Source organism: Mustela nigripes, chromosome 5 (genome assembly GCF_022355385.1).
Source record: "Mustela nigripes isolate SB6536 chromosome 5, MUSNIG.SB6536, whole genome shotgun sequence".
NCBI classification, from domain to species: Eukaryota; Metazoa; Chordata; class Mammalia; order Carnivora; family Mustelidae; genus Mustela; species Mustela nigripes.
Genome location: NC_081561.1, coordinates 119686546 through 119704229, shown reverse-complemented (window position 1 = coordinate 119704229; position 17684 = coordinate 119686546). Strand labels below are relative to the sequence as shown.

General features: G+C 35.5%; 1 protein-coding gene across 1 annotated transcript in view; it reads left to right on the top strand.

Annotated features, from left to right (window-relative positions):
• The window catches only part of ASCC3 (activating signal cointegrator 1 complex subunit 3), a 336478-nt gene that overhangs the window by 181301 nt on the left and 137493 nt on the right, over positions 1 to 17684 (top strand). The window contains exons 15-16 of the mRNA XM_059401113.1: positions 13154 to 13345; positions 13647 to 13871. Of these exons, the coding sequence (XP_059257096.1) occupies positions 13154 to 13345; positions 13647 to 13871 (417 nt within the window). The remainder of the gene's footprint in view (positions 1 to 13153; positions 13346 to 13646; positions 13872 to 17684) is intronic.

The window sequence follows — 17684 nt, the reverse complement described above, 5'->3', positions numbered from 1 at the left end:
AACTAAAACATGAAGTTTTCAGTAAGTAAATGAGCAAAGAGAAGAAAAATAGTAAACTGGAATAAAAAATTAATGAATAAAATTGTACAAATTAATGGATTCTATATTCTTTAACCTAATAAATCTTTAAAAACTGAAAATGATAATGTCTATTTCTAAAGATGATTTGGGGATTTGGTACATTTCTAGTTTCCTGTGGCAATGAATGGGTCAATGCTTTAAAAAAAAATTTTTTTTTATAATATATGTTAAGAGCTACACTTTCTTCCAGATCCTTTAGCCATGAAATTCTAAACCTGGGAATCTTCCCAAAAACAGATGAAAAAGAAAAGTAATATATACCAAGAGTTTTATTCCAACACATTGTAATGGTAAAAAAATGCAGCATAAATATCCAGCAGTAGGGGAATTTTAAAGTGTGAGCAGCAATTCAATTAAATACAATAACCTATTGAGAGCAGTTATTTTAGAGTATATATTAAGATGTCCAGTTCTAAATTAACTGTCAATTTTCATTCAATTGATCAAATTTCTTATGCCACAGAAAGTAAGTAGCAAAACAAGGTGGTGTTTCTCTACCTTTAAGACACAGACAGTCTCACAGAGGATTTTGAGATACATACATAAGGAAAGTAAAATATGGTAAATAGCATAAAAGAACAAATGGTTCACAAAAGAGAAGTAGATTAATTCAAACCAGTGATCTTGTATCTCAAAATGCAGCTACAAAGGTAAAGGGCATTCCAAGGGAAGAAGAAAAGGAACATGAACAAAGGAAACCACGGGGTTGGACAATGAGAGTCTTCTCTTTTCACTTGGGTGTGATATGCATGAAAGGCCTGGCATATAGATTTTGGTCAGAATGTGGAGGACCTTAAATCATTTGCTTCAGCACTTGGACTTTATATGCAGTGAGGAGCTATTGAAGATTGTGGAAGAAGAGACAAGTTATATGACCAGAATTCAAGTGCTGAAAAGTAGGACTCTTTTTCCAACACACAGTGGAAAATCCCTTGAGCCAGGTGTTCATTTCAGTCAACTCTAATATATGGCCAACTTTGAAAATAGAGGAGACGCTTCTTAAGAGACACAGATATTGACATTGGAATCTTATTCTTATTTCTTTCATCATCACCTTTAAGTAAATTTTAATTGTAGCAAATTTTGTTCTTATGCTTAAAGATGTATTTTAGAAGCATAGAGTAAAATTTTTATAACAAATGTATGTATCTTTTTAAGGATCCATGCTGTTTTGGAAACTGTGTTAATTGGAATACTGTTGTTCTCTCATATGAAAATACTTTAAAAGCACTCGAAAGACATGCAGATTAAATAAGTACAGTTATTAAATCCCAAGAGATACAGAGATTTATACTGATAAAATTTAAAGATCAAAACCACATTTCACAGTGTGATTTTTTTAAACATTATTTCAGCTTTTATGGCCAAATGGATATAATGGATATAAAGAATGCAAATTTAGAAGAGATTTCTCTTTTGCTAATTAAGGTGCTGTCTCTGGAATAGTAAATTCTTTCTCTATAATTGGATTGTAGTAATATCAAGGTTACCTATGTTACCCTCTTTCAAGGGGTATAACATGGACAGAGCACCTGGTATTTCCTTTCTCCTAAGCTAAAGTGAGTAATTAGCGCAGCCAGAACAACACATGAAAATTGGTTGGGGGAATTAGGTTAGTCTGTGAATTGATTATATACCCATAAGCCTCAAACCATTTTTAGTGATGATCACTCAGTGAATATTTACTGAATGTAAACTAGTTACCAGTCTCTCTGGTAGATCTCTAGATAACAACTAAGGAACCTCTGCTGTCAGCCTGTTTGGAGTGGATTGAAGAAGACATATATCAGTCAAGATACAGTAAAGGAAACAAACCACTCTAGTACATTTTAAATAGAGAAGAATCTTATACAAGAAATTAGGCACTTACTAATGTTGGTAAGATTGAGGAAGTAGAAGTTAGGGGGCTACCACTGGAACTGTTGAATTTAAGACCCAGCTACTTCGATGGTGACCCAGCGGTTGAGAAACCACGGCTGCAACTATACATGTCTTTCCAACACTTGTGAACACGCTAAATTTTGAATGTATGATACTTCTGTTATAACTTCAACCCTCTTTTCTCCAAGGTCTTATTTACAACCAAAAGATGATAGCAGAAAGAAGGTTTCCTCTTAACTTCCACTATCCAGATCTTGTGCAAGTGCATGTTGTTAGCAGAATTGATCTTTGCATCCAGTACCTGGCCTACAGCAAATCTTAGAAATAGCGTTTTTACTTTCTGGCCTATACAATATAGGAAGGCTCATAGAAGGAACTGGGATTTGGAAGTGATTAATACTCTTTGCTTTAATTGAGAATGGAAATATATTGAGAGTATCTATCCCTTTACTCTTATGGAGCTTGTGTTTTCTGAAAGGACAGAATGATTAATCAACTAATTAAATAATTTAATTTCATTTGTAATAAAGAATAAAGAGGGACAAAGTTGCTAAGGGAAAATAAAATGAAAGGATCTGATTTAGACTGACGGTGGTAGAGAAGGCTTAGCAAGGAAAGTGAAACTGAAGCTGAGATTTGAAGGTTAGGAAAGGAAAGAACAGCAGAAGAATGTTCTAGCTAAAGGCTCTGACACCAGAAAAGCAGTAGCACATTGAAGGAAGTGGATAAAAGTCAAAATGACTAAAACATAGGGGCACCTGGATGGCTCAGTTGGTTAAGCATCCAACTCTTGATTTCAGCTCAGGTCATGATCTCAGGGTCGAGAAATCAGGCTCTGTGCTCAGTGGGAGTCTGCATAAGATTCTCTCTCCCTCTCCCTCTTCCCCTACGCCTGCTTGTGCCTGCTCTCTCTCAAATAAATAGATCTTTTTTTAAAAAGATAACTAAAACAAAGAAAATGTTTTTTCTCTGTCTTCCATGTGACTGTCAGAAGGAAATTGCTTGTGGCATAAGATGAGTCTAATGTTATAGGGGAAGGCTGGATCTTGAGTACTTTTATATTCATATTATAGATTTGGTATTTGTTTTAAAAGCAATGGGCTTTGCCCTTTAAGCCAGAGAAAGAGGAAGAGGAAGGACTGGGCAGAGGAGTAGAAGCAGGTGCTGCTGATGAATGGAAAGAAAATAGAGGAATTGTGATCTCAAAATATCATTGATGATAAAGAATGGACTTTAAAGAATTGTTTGAGCAAACTTTAATCAGAAATTGAGATGTTTGTACTAGTAATTTTGGAAGTGGTACAGTTATGAGTTGATGACAAAGACTAGAAATAATAGTTGATAAGGCTGAATTGGAAATGAGGGTGTCAGGGAATGGAAGAGTGAGTGTTTTGGATGTCGACACGGAAAATACTGTCACCTAGGATGATGACAGGAATTGGGATGGAGAGACAGACTATGAGCCATAGGTGTCAAGTTCATTGGATAGGATTAAATGACAGGTGACGTAGTCAGATGAACTGAACCTTAAAAGAGCTGGAGTTTTTACAAAAAATGACTACATAATTGACTGGAAATGGTGATGAGGAAGATAGATATCCTCCTTCACCACTGGAGAGGGAATGGATGGGAAACAGTCCATACAAGGAGAGTCAAGTTTCAGTTAAGGCGAGGTCATAGAAGAGGTTAATAAAGTTTGTTGATCATTGTGTGGCAGTTCCAAAGAGTAGATCAAAGAATTCCCTACCCCATAATAGAGAAGGTAAGGAAGTGAGTCAAGAGCAAAGAAATGCCAATAATTATGGGAACTTTGTTATAATAGAGAATTGGTTTCCCATTACCTGTTCCTATGCCAGTTAACAGAATCAGAATCTGAAATAAAGCCCTAAAATTTTTAACATGATCCTCAGAAATTCTGATCATAGTTTTGGTTAGTTGATTTAGTGAAGAGATGACTAATGGACCTTATCCTGAAGAACAGGGATGGGAAGGATGATGGATTTCCTTCTGACAGCCTCGTGGAGGACAGAGTATTACATGCCTTGGTATAGATGTCAGAAAACCAATTTAGATGTCTCAAAGAATAATGTTTAAAGTGGAATAAGAGCTTTGAAAGAGAGAGAAAGGTGAGGGAGAATTGCATATTTTTCCTTCGATTTCTGAACTCCTTTCCCAAAAGAGAAGCCAGTTATTGGTTTATGTTCTTAAATAAGCAGGTCCACTTTCTCATGCTGATTATCGTACTAACATTGGATGATAAAAGTAGCACTTACCAAAGATGAAGATTTTATAAATTTTTTTAACATTAATAATGCATACTCACTAATGATTGTGAGAAAGAATGGCATCATTCGGAGAAAGATATTTGCCTCCTGGTTAAATTGTAGTTTTTATAATGGCAGTTAAGTTATTCCTGCCTAATGGATTTGATATTATCCACATTAAAGCATATCTTATCAAGATAAATTACCTCAGAAGGCTTACAAAGGTCACTGTAAATTAGTTATGCAATTTCTATCATGCTTTTTCATTGAGGGCTTGCATCTCAACTGAGATTTTTGTGTTGCTTCTGTATATTTTTGGTCTTATTGGAAAAACAAATTTGTTTTCCTTTAATAACCTCAATTGCTTTTTGTTAGCTTTTTTTTTTTTTTCCAATTATAGTTTTAATTCCCGTATTTGTGTTACTTTGGAAGTCAACTTTGGGAAGTGGTTACATTTTAACCTTATTTATTTTTTTACCTTTTTTTTTTTTTTTAAATGTTAGTCACCTTAAGTACATCAATAGTATTGCATGGACCACGGGGTATTATACACAAGCAATGAATTATGGGATACTACATCAATAACCTTACTCATTTTTAAAAGTATTCACACTGTTTTTTCCATATAATGGGTAGGAGAAAGATATGTAAGGTCATAGAAGGAAGTCCTGCTTGATTTCACTGAGGGAAGAGAATATAGTGCCCTCTGTGTGCTAACAGATTACCCTAATAGTTGTCCATTCCATTCTACTCTTACTGACTATAAAGCCCTTTATGGGAAGTTCACTTGTGAAAAGTGGAAATATAAAGTCAGAGGAAAGCAAGCTTAAACAATTCTAACTACACATCTGAATTCCTTTACCTTCTCACAGCTCCTCTTCTTTTGTGCTATATTTCCATGTGTAGAAACACTTATCCAGTTAATATGGTATTAGATCTCGAGTAGCTTCTTTGATAATCCAATGCTCCATTCAGAGAATGTGAACAAGATGAATTATATCTCTGCAGTTATTCAGAGGATAGCAAAGCCTGGACTCCAGGTAGTGCTCCCCCTGGGAAACCAGATGGAAATGCAGTGATGGTTTTGATACTTCAGAAAGTAGCAGTCACCTGTAGTAATACTTGTAATAAAAAAAGTTTAGCTCTGGGGCGCCTGGGTGGCTCAGTGCATTAAAGCCTCTGCCTTCGGCTTAGGTCATGATCTCAGGGCCCTGGGATCAAGCCCCACAAGGGGCTCTCTGCTCAGTGGGGAGCCTGCTTCCTCCTCTCTGTCTCTGCCTGCCTCTCTGCCTACTTGTGATCTCTGTCTGTCAAATAAATAAATGAAATCTTTAAAAAAAAATTGATTGTACTTCTCTCTCTCTGCCTGCTTCTCTGCCTACTCGTGATCTCTGTCAAATAAATAAATAAAATCTTTAAAAAAAAAAGTTTAGCTCCATAACTCATGATCTTACCCATCTCTTCTCTATTCATTTCTCTAAAAGAAATACCTGTTTAAAAAGCTTTTTTTAAAGGAAAGACTGAATGCAACTACTCATTGTATGTATTTGCATGTATGTTTCAGTGTAAACAGATTTGATCATGTTATACATACTTTCATGTCTCTTGGAATAATACATAGTGGAGATGTTTTCAGATCAACACAGAAAGATCTAATTCATTCTCATAACAACTACATAGTATGCCGTAATGTGCATACTGTCTTAATTCATTTACCCAGTCCCGTCTTGATGGACACTTTTGTTGTTTCCAATTATTTTTAATGTAAACAGTGCTATAGTAAACATTTTTGCTCATACTCTTGGCAGTTGCAGTGATGTCCATTGGGAAAATCCCTAGCAGTGAAATTTATACATCAACATGTCGCCTGCATTTAAAATTTTGGTAAATGGTCTCAAATCGCCCATTAGGGAGTTTGTTCCAATTTACATTTCCTTGAACACGGTTAACTTCCTCCCACATGACTTTATGCTGAGCATTGTGAAAGTTTTTAAGTTTAAAAAAATGATACTTCATTATTTTTTTGACTGACATTTCTTTGAGCGAAGCTGAGCATTTCCATATTGGCCACTTGGAATCTTTTTCTATAATTTGCTTATTCATATCTGTGGTCCATTGTATTTATATTAAATTGCATGTATTCTCATATGTGTTATAAATGTTTTTTTCTTAGCTAACTTTTGGATTTTCTTCATTTACAAATATTTTACCTTGTGTAAATTTTTTATCAATTTATTTATAGTCTTTGGGCTTTGTCTTACTTATAAAGACCATACCTATTTTATCCATAATTTCCTCCAGCCTTTTTAAATTTAATTTCATTTTTATTATTAAACCTTTGATCTGTCTGGAATCTATTCCATGTAGTAATGGACTACATGGAATATTTTCCTGAATATTCCATTTCTTCTATTGATTTTAAATTTTGATATAACACAGAATGCTCATATTTGCCTGAACCAATTTTTGAACTTTCTTATCTTTTCATTGATCTTACTATTTCCTCTTTGGTATCAAACTGTTTTCTTAATCTGTTACTATAATATTTTTAATACTTGATTATTCTTCAAGTTTAGAATTTTTCCTGACTAAATATACAGGTTTACTTTTCAGGGTGAAGTTGAGTATAACCTCCAAGGAATCATTTTCATGTTTTAGTTGAGTTAGTGCCTTGGTTAAGTTAGTGAGAACTGGCATTTTTACCAAGTCAAGTTTTCCCATCTCAAAAATCAAAGCATGTCATTTCATTTCTTGAATATATTCATATAAATTTAAGTATAATGCCCTTGAATTTTGAGGTTAAATTGTACTTAGTTGTGGTGTATTATTTTAATGCATTGGTGAATTCTGTTTTCTAAAGTTCTTTACTATTTCAATTGATATTCATAAGGGAGGTTTCTCTGATATTCTGTTTTCTGCTTCTTTATCAAGTTTTAATATCAGTGCTGTTTCACTGCTTCTGTAAGATTAATTTTGAGGCTTCACTTCTGTTTCTGTGTTCTAGGGCCTTTAATAGTATTAAAATTAATTTGTCTTTAACAAAGTTTGAAAGCCCAGATGTTGGATAGCTTTTAAATTTTCCTCCATTGCTTTTATTATTTTATAACTTCCAACACTTCTAGGATAAATGTTATAGCATATTTTCTATAAAGCCATCCATCCCAAACAGTTCTTTAAATGGTATATACTGAATTTTACAAAGTACTCTTTTCTGATTATTTTAAACTCTGATATATTTCTGAACATTTTTTTTTTTTTACATTACTGATTTTGAGTCTTTGTGCTTGTGCCATTGAGCTTGTGTACGACTATCTATGTCCTTTTACTTAAAGCTACATAGTAAATATTTTAAGCCTGTGGACATATGGTGTCTGTCACAATTACTTAACAGTAGCTCAGAAGCAGCCACAGACAATATGTAAACAAATTAATATGGCCATGTTCCAATAAAACTTTATGTACAAAACAGACAGTTGGCACATAGTTTGCCAACTCCCTTTCTTGCCAGCAATAGCCATTGGTGATTTTTATTTTTTTCTTTTTAAAGTAAGAGGTTTTGTGTTTACTTATCCATTTCACAGATTTTAAACCATCAGATTCTATTTTAACTTTATTAGGATATCTGCTCTTTCTTTCTTTTATTTATTTATTTATTTATTTATTTATTTTGGTTTTTGTTTTATTATACTTTCTTTATGGGGTGGCCAGGTGATCGGTATTAAGGAGGGCACATGCTGTGATGAGAACTGGGTGTTTTATGCAACTAATGAATTGTTGAACGCTACATCAAAAACTAGTGATGTACTGTATGCTGGATAACTGAACATAATAAGAAAATAAATAAAAAACAAAACAATAACTCATGAGTTAGATGTTAATTCACTTATTATATTTTTATTTAGTGAAATATTTCAGGTATGATATTTTCTGAGAGCATGCTTTTACTCTGTCCTGTAAGTTTGATGTGTGATGTTTCCATTAGTTTTTAGACTTATGCAGTTTTAGTTTTTATTTTTCCTATGTTGTTTATGAAAGACAAGATAAGGAGGATACATATATGAAGTTGCAGGTGTGTGTTAGTTTAGAGTGATTAATTATTTTATTTAGATGTTTTACACCTGGTTCAGTCTACTGTCACATCTCTGTTGGAACACTGTGCTAGAGTAATAAACCGAACTGGTCTCCCCTCTGTCTCTCTCTCTCTCTCCTGCTCAGAAACCTGCAGTGGACTTTTCCACTTTATTCAGAGTAAAAGCCAAAATCTTTATAATGGGTGTCCTCAGACTCATGTCCCAAACGGAATCTTCGGCCTGCCTTCCACGGCACAAGCATTGGCTCTCCCGATCCTGTTTTCCCCATGACATATTTAGTTCATCAAGGCATCCATGGATAAGCTAGGGAGAGCCCTAACTCTTTCCTTCCCCTCATACCTGCCTTCGCAGGCAGTCACCCCGACTTCCTTACTGTATAGCCTACTCCCACCTTGACTTTATGTGGTGTGTCTGTTTCCTGTCTCCATCTTCTCACGGGCCTCTTGTTAGCCCCGTAGCTGCTCATCCAGCCTCTGGTCTTAGCCCAACGACAAATCTACTACCGCTTAGGAACTTTACGTGACCCCTTCCCACCTGTGCTTGAGACCATCTAAAGCATGACCTCATCCCCCTTTCTAGTCCCTGGCCGTCCTTTACAGCACCCCTTTATGCATCCACCCAGTACCTCCTGAACATAACTCTCAAACACACGGTATTCTTTGCTACTTCCGGCCTTGGTGCTTGTTTACCCTGCCGCCTCCTGTCCCTCACTTAATATAGCACTTGTCCTTCGAGACCCACATTTTACATTTTCTGTAAGGACTGCTTTGATGAGACTAGCAGGTCATTGATTCATTCATTCCAGAAATGGGCAGGAAGTACCAGCTGGGCAGAAAGAACTCTGCCATGTGTTAGTGGGACATACACAAACCACAGTGCACCCCTGCCCTTTGTCCAGCTTTGTCCATTTACCTCTGTTAGAAACATATCGTGTCATACACAAATAATGAATCATGGAACACTAGATCAAAAACCAATGAAGTACTGTATGGTGACTAACATAACATAATAAAAAAAGCGTATTTTATAGAAGTCTTTCTTTCCATTCTGCAAATCACTCAAAAGCTCAGGTTTTGTCTTTAATTTCTGTGTATGTCTAGGATCTACTATATGATAAACAGTTATTTCTTACTTAAATTGTCCTCTCTTTGGCCCGTTAGAGTGCCTTTTTAGATCACTGTCCTGTTTTCTAAATTTGTTAGAAGATATTTTTCTTAGGAATGTAAATAATTTAGCATAATAATGCAAAGTTGTATAGCACTAAATAGAGTTATATGGTCAAATTATACAGCTATCTTGTACATAGATGGATAAAAATAATCAGTCTGGGTATCTTCCTGTTAAGGAACTATGGTCCTTACATTTTTGTGTCTATCAGAGTAACTTGAGGAGCTGATTAGAAATGTATATCTAAGAACACGAAAACATGTTTCATATCATTAGTCATTAGGAAAATGCAGATTAAAACCACAGTGGGATACCACTACTTACCTCTTACAGTGACTAAAATAAAAAATAATGACAGTCTCAAGTGCAGACAGTCAAGGGAGGTAACTGGAATTCTGATATATTGGTGATGAAAATGCATATCATACAGCCACTCTGAAAATAGTCTGGCAGTTTTCATAAAGTTAAAAATGTATTTACCATATGACCATATTTACCATATGACCAGCAATCACAGTCCTGGTATCTACTTTAGAAAAATTAAAATACATTCTCTTACACACACACACACACACACACACACACACACACACACACAGAAACTTCACATGGATATCCATAGAGGCTTGTAGTCATGATTGCCCAGAACGGAAACAACTCAAAAATCCTTCAGTGGGTGACTGAATTAACAAAATATCCATCCATACCATAGAATACTACTGAGCCATAAAAAAGAATGAACTATCAGTACAACTTAGGTGAATCTCAGAGGCATGAAACTGAGTAAAAGAAACTAGCCTCAAAGGCTTATATACTGTTTTATTCAATTTTTATCACAGTCTTGAAGTCAAGAAACTATAAGGATGGAGAACAGGTCATTGATAGCCCGGGGTCGTGGGTGGGGAGGGTTTAACTCTGAAGGAATGAAACAGGAAATTTTTTAGGGTAGAGGAACAATTCCATATCCTGATTGTGGTGGTCATTACACAAATTGAACATATGTTAAAATTCATAGAACCAAACACAAAAAATGGAAAAACAATAAAATTTTTCTGTATGATTTTTAAAAGAAGATTTTTAAAGGTGCGTATCTCTGGGCCTGGTTCCTAGGGATTCTAGTTTATTTGTACAATGAACTAGCCTAGACCACAAGCGGCAGACACAGATTCAAAGTTAAGAATGAGCAACCCAGACTTATTTTAGGATCGTTGTCACTTCAGGTCTCTCCTAAACCAATTAAGAAGCAATGAGCAGGATATTGGTAAGAATAGAGACGAAAGAAAAATGACCCCTGGGGCCTCTATATTCCACACAGAGACCAGAAGGATTACCCAGATGGTGGTCCGGAAGCTGGTTGAACTCACTTGGCCAGAGTGGGAAGTACTATGACACTACTCCAGTATCTGCCTGCCACATTACGGGAGTATTCTTCCCCACAGTTAAATATTTCCTGCCTTCAGCTCATGTTGTCTCATTGGTGCCACAAACCAAGGCCTTCCCCAAATGGAGCTTGACTAAGGAATCAGTAACAAGCACATCAAGACATTCCCCTGCAGGGGGGATTCACCTGAAACAAATGGCAATCCAAGCAGTATAATTTGTATAGAGTGTATCTTCCAAGCAATATTTTGTTTTGTTCTTTTAGCTCTGAGTGTCTATTCATGAACATGAGAGAAGAAACTGAGTAGGTGAAATGTTCCTCCTCTCCTTACCCTTGGCCAATGAAGGACTCTGTTATATCCTAGCAAATACCCTCCAGTGAACTTTATCCCAAATCATCACATATTCGTAAGAGCTGCTTTTAGAAGATAGGTAGCAACTCTTGTCTGAAAAGATGGAAGTTTAGGCAAGATGACCCAAGTGTAGTTAATCATAAGGTCTATGCATAAAATGATTTCTAACAGGCTAATCACCCTGCACAAAAATAAAACAGGAATATACTCCCCATGAAATTTGAAGAAAACGTTTTTTGTTTCTGTGTATTTCTTACAGGACTCTAAAAAGGTTTAAAATGTGTAAGTTGCTATTTACCTGGACAGCCACTAGATGGAGTGGTTTGCTAAACTATTTCCATTTTATAGCTGCAGTAGATGTCACAGAGAACTGTTTTCTTAGATAATTTACTTAGTTAATTATTATTAACTTAGAAGTTTAAATTTTTAAGTACTGTAGGGATAGTCAGTGTGATAAAGTCTGTTCTAGAACCCCAGACCCCTGAAGCCCTACTCCCTGCCGGTATAGTGCACTTAACAAAAAACAAAAACAAAAACAAAAAACCTATGGAAAACTCTTTCAAAAGAAACTATAGAAATGTTGATAATGAAATTTTTAGAGCAATAGTAAGCAATCACAGTACATAATGTCCGAACAGGAACTTTTTTTTTTTTTAATAGACTTTGTAAAGATTGATTTATTTATTTTAGAGAGAGAGGGAGAGTGTGCACCGGGGCAGGGGGGGCATGGAGAAGAGACAGAATCTCAAGCAGACTCCCTGATGAGCACAGATCCCCTGGCTCAGTGAATCCCACAACCAAAAAATCTCTACCTGAGCCACCCAGGCGCCCCAAACAGGAGCTTTGACTACCTAAATACTTCATTATGTTAATCTAAAGTCTTTAATTTTGCAGAGAATTTTCTCTATTGTATTAGTGAGTCTCAGTGAATTTTTAAAGATACTCTGCTGTAGCATTTATATGGATTGCAGATAAGTGGATCAAATCCCACATCTGAGTTTAGGCCAGGTCAAAGAAAAGACACCAGAAGTAAAGTTAATATATTCAGGGCATTGTAAAGTTGGAGAATTAAGACAGATGGTCAGTGCTAGTCAGAAATCAGCAAGGACACACCTCTAGGTGAACTCAGTTGGGTTTACTGGGCCATTGCAATGAGGAAGAGTGCGTGCACTAGGGAATCATGGGCATCTCTTAAGAGGGGAGAAAAGTCTTCCAGGAAGTATGTTGTAAAGATCTTGGTGGAGTGGATGTGGACTTGTCAGAAAAGGAATTTAGTGGGGAGTCTGGGTGGCTTAAGTGGATTAAGCCTCTGCCTTCGGCTCAGGTCATGATCTTAGAGTCCTGGGATTGAGCCCCACATCGGGTTCTCTGCTCATCGGGATCCTGCTTTCCCCTCTCTCTGCCTGCTTCTCTGCCTACTTGTGATTTCTCTCTCTGTGTCAAATAAATAAATACAATCTTAAAGAAAATAAAAGAAAAGGGACTTAGAAGAAAAGTCAACCCTAGTAGCTAACATTCGTTTGTGAGGTTAGGGGATGAGAATAATTTCTATAGATTCTTGCATTTTAACAACTGTGGCCTTTATTCTGAGTGAGTTGGGAGCAACTTAGATTCATGCTTTTTTAAATAGAGTAGTTTTGGAAGGATAGAAAACAAGTAATAATGATTGGTTGAAAGTCTGAACGAAAGAAATACTTGCTTTTAACTTCATTCCTCTTGAATTTTATGTCACGTTGGGGATTACTTGTGTTTTAAGATATAGAATATAATTTTTAATAATTTTATACAGAATATTATATACTAAGACTTAGTAAGACCTTAAAACACAAGTAATTTAATGCTTTCTTTGATAAACTCATTGAACAAAAATGCTAAATAGCAATTACTTGTAAATGCTAAGCAATACTCTTTTATGTTCTATTAATATCTACTGTAGGTGCAGAAGTCAAGAAATAAGCAAGTACGAGAATTATTTCCAGATGGTTTTAGTATTCATCATGCAGGAATGCTTCGGCAGGACAGAAATTTGGTTGAAAACCTTTTCTCTAATGGGCATATCAAAGTTCTAGTCTGCACAGCGACACTAGCCTGGGGTGTCAATCTTCCTGCTCATGCCGTTATTATTAAGGTAATAGCTTACCTTATGTGGATTTGTGTGTGTCTTAAATCTGGGGTTTGGTTTGTTTAGAAAAATACTGCGATTTGGCTGTTTCGTTGACCTCTAATGCTATTCATATAAGGTCAGAATTATTTTCTCCAAAAAAAATCTAGTTTATATTGTGAAAATTTAACTCTATCACAGATGATGAAAGGATTAGTTAAAGTACACTTTTGAGATCTTGCCATATTTGCCTAATTTCAGTATTCAGCTCATCAGGATTATATTTGCATGTGTTTATGTAAATTCTTATTAACTTTTCCTCATCTAGGGAACACAAATATATGCTGCCAAAAGAGGCTCCTTTGTTGACCTTGGAATTTTAGATGTCATGCAGATATTCGGTCGAGCTGGAAGGCCACAGTTTGACAAATTTGGGGAAGGAATCATCATAACAACACATGACAAGCTTAGCCATTACCTCACCTTGCTCACGCAACAAAACCCGATTGAGAGTCAGTTTCTGGAAAGCCTTGCGGATAACCTAAATGCAGAGGTAAGATTCAGTGAATACGAGATTGGAATAGGATCATCAGCTGAAAGAATGACCAAATAAATACAAGGTCGAATTGGTTGCAGTTCTGTAGTATTTAGGAAGACAGCCTATGCCGTTCCACAATCATAAGGCACAACAGGCTGAATGGCCATATTGTTGGTTAATTCAGAACCGTATGAGACGCAGGTGATCACAGATAAGAACTTGTTGCTAAAAGAGTGTACTTTTAAACTGTGAGATTTTGTTCTAGGCCAGAACCAAAGCTATACAGACTAGAGAAACAGAAATAGCAGTAACCACCCCTGTATTTGTGTTACATTTTTTTAAAGTTTTTCTAAGGCTTTTAAAGCTCTTTTATATTAGGTCATTTGTTTAAACTTGTTATACAGAATATAATTGCTTAAATTGAGCTACAGTATTATAATTTGTTTCCTGTGTGTATAGGCATTTTGTGTTAAGATTTAAATAGCAGACTCTGGAAGTCTAGGTAACATATTAACTGGTAAAGAGGATAAATATTCTTAATTTAAGAATCTGTGTGTCAGACATTCAAATGAAGTTTCACTGTTTTCATGACATTTTTAGTTATTTCCCTGGCATTCAACACTTTCCTGCTACTCTTTCCTTTCTTTAAAATGGACTCAAATAATTTTTTAAAGTAGATGGGATATGTGTTAAATAGATAAATAAGTAAATGCCATGTTAAATAGGCAAAGAAATGAAGAAACATTTGTAATCAAATATTGTTGTGTACAAGTCTTATATGAGGTACTTCTTAAAAATCTTATAAAATTTCACTTACATTCTGTTCAGTATTTACAATTCAAAACACATTTATTTGCAGTCTCCTCTGTTAAAGAGCAGATAGTCCAAACGGGGAGCAAAAGGTACAAAAATACAATGTAATAATGTTGGAAAGTGGTAATTTCTGTAGAAGCATTCAGTAGAAGGAAGAAAACATTTTTGATCACAAGCTGTTAGGAAAGGCTTTATTCATGAAGGCAGCAAACCTGATCTGGGATCAGAAGATTAGAGGTTTGGAAGATTTGGTTGAAAGTTAGAAGTCATGAAAGTTGCTGTTCTCTAGTAGCATAATTAGAAAAAAATAAAAAAGATTAGGAAATAAATTTTGATTCTAAAGAAAATGTTATTCTAGCTCAATTTCAGTCCCCATCACCTGCTATGGTTTCATGGCTTAAATAATTGGATCTTTGGTCTTGGGTCTACAGTATCTCTGATAAAATAGTCTATTGTACAATGGTGGTAATAGTAATAATGGACTAAGGACCTTCCAGATGTCCTGCAAGGTAGACGTAATTGCCGCGGAGAGGTATGTGACTAATTACCTTCAGACCTTCAGCTACTAATTTTTGGTCCTAAAGCTACTAATTTTTGGAACTAGTATTCAAACTCAGATATATTTAACTACATACATACTACATTTTTTTTTTTAATTACTTGACAGACAGAGATCACAAATAGGCAGAGAGGCAGACAGAGAAAGAGGGGGAAGCAGGCTCCCTGCTGAGCAGAGAGCCCAAAGCAGGACTTGATCCCAGGACCCTGAGACCATGACCTGAGCAGAAGGCAGAGGCTTTAACTCACTGAGCCACCCAGGCGCCCCATAGCCAGATTTTTGTTGCCGTATATATACTGTAGTTTAGCTAATAGTGAATACATTTCTCGACATTGATACTCACCATTTACCTTCTTCTAAGACCAGGACTAATTTTCCAAAATGGTCATCATAATTTCTCTGCTTACAATAAAAAGAAAGGCTCCCTTTTGTGCAGTTTTTCTAGTAAACTGTATCAAGGAATACTATCTTCATAAACTTATAATTAGTATCCTTGATAGCTTTTTATAAATGGTCAAGTAAACTCAAGGTGGCGGTGATGTTATGGTGTGGAAGACACCAGGTAAGTGTCTTGTCCTCAAGGAGGTCTTTTTTACAGACTGTAAAATATTACCAATAAAACTATTTGGTCAAGACCTGAAAAATTAAAAATAAATTGTAGTCCATTGATTTACCTCATCTTCAGAAATGCCAACTAACTATAACTGTAATTCCATTTAATGCCATAAATTGCATTCAAATAATGAAATACATACGTTGAAATTTTTAGCTAACATAGTGAGGTACAGACTATTGGTAAAACTTTTTTCTCATATTTTGGTCTACTTGGATTAGCTCCCAATTAAAGTAAATTTTCTTGTTAAGGAAAACAAACCCCCTTAAATTGTAGTTGAGTATCAAATTAAATTTTGTAATCTGAGGAAATCAAGTGTGAAATTAGTTTATAAAATGAAAGTGTGCTGTGTTCTTTAAGTAATGGAATTTTAAGTCTTTAAACTCCACAGATCTTTGCAAAACTATTCAGTGGCAGTGATCAACATAAAGGTCATGTTAAATTAGGAATTTTGCCTCTGCTAATATCATTTATAACATGAATATCTATCCTGACCATTAGTTTAGAAGAACTGAAGAGAGTATTATATTAAATAATCATTTTAATACAAACATTTTTGTGAGACAGATTTGCTGATTGATACCTAATGGGGCTGATTTTCTAATGCTCTTGCCAAAAGGTCACAAGTCCCAAACCTGTATAAAGCCACTTAATTTTGCACTGAGAGAAACACTGAAGCATGTTTGAGGCTTATTAAAATGTCTTCAGCAGACATTACTGGGGACCTACTCTGTGTTGGCCTCCTGTAGTATATACTTTAAAATATGTTAATATTTCTGTAACCATATACATATTCTATATGGCATTTTTCTTGTCTCTCCAAGACAGAGTATAAACACCTTGTCCTTGGATTTAAGGTTTCCGTAGTCTAACCAACCTTCCCAGTGCTGGTTCTGGTTACTCTCCAGCCCGTGTCATGTGCCTGAGACAGGCTTTCGTTCTGCTTCCTTCACCTATAAAGCTCTGGTTTTCCCAGAGACAATATCCCTGGGTTGTTGTGAAAATTTAATAAGTGTCTGTGCCAAGCTGGTATTTAAAATGATTTGTATCACTCACTGTTATCTGATAGTCCCTTGATTCTCAGCCCTGTTTATACTTACTGCCAGCTTGCAAATCCTAGCTGAATAAATACATGAATTTTTTTCATATATTTACTAACAGATACACACACACATACATACTCATGATTATTTATTTCATTTTTGTATGATTTTAACCAGTTTTAAGAGAACACATACACACAAGTAAGCAATTAACATAACCTTAAAAACTAAAGTTTAAATAGATAAATTAGATACACAGTGATACATTGAGTCTTCTAAAATTACCAAATTTGGGGGGCGCCTGGGTGGCTCAGTGGGTTAAGCCACTGCCTTCAGCTCAGGTCATGGTCTCAGGGTCCTGGGATCGAGCCCCGCATCGGTCTCTCTGCTCAGCAGGGAGCCTGCTTCCCTCTCTCTCTCTCTGCCTGCGTCTCTGTCTACTGTGATCTCTCTCTGTCAAATAAATAAATAAAATCTTTAAAAAAAAAAAGATTAAAAAATAAATAAATAAATAAAATTACCAAATTTGGGGTACTTAACAGAACATAAAACTCTTACACTGTTTATTTGATACCCTTTTTGTAAGTTTCATATATTAGGTATTTTTAATTAAAATCAATTTTTAATATATACTGGGCACTGTGGATGGTGGTTTCATGTGTGTCATCTTATAATTAGTTACATGTTTCTCACCAGCATGAGGAAACAAGTTCTTGAGACGAGGGATCAGGCTCTAATTATTCCCATATCCGTTGTGCTTTACATAATACTGACTCCTTGCTGACTTACTATATGATTAT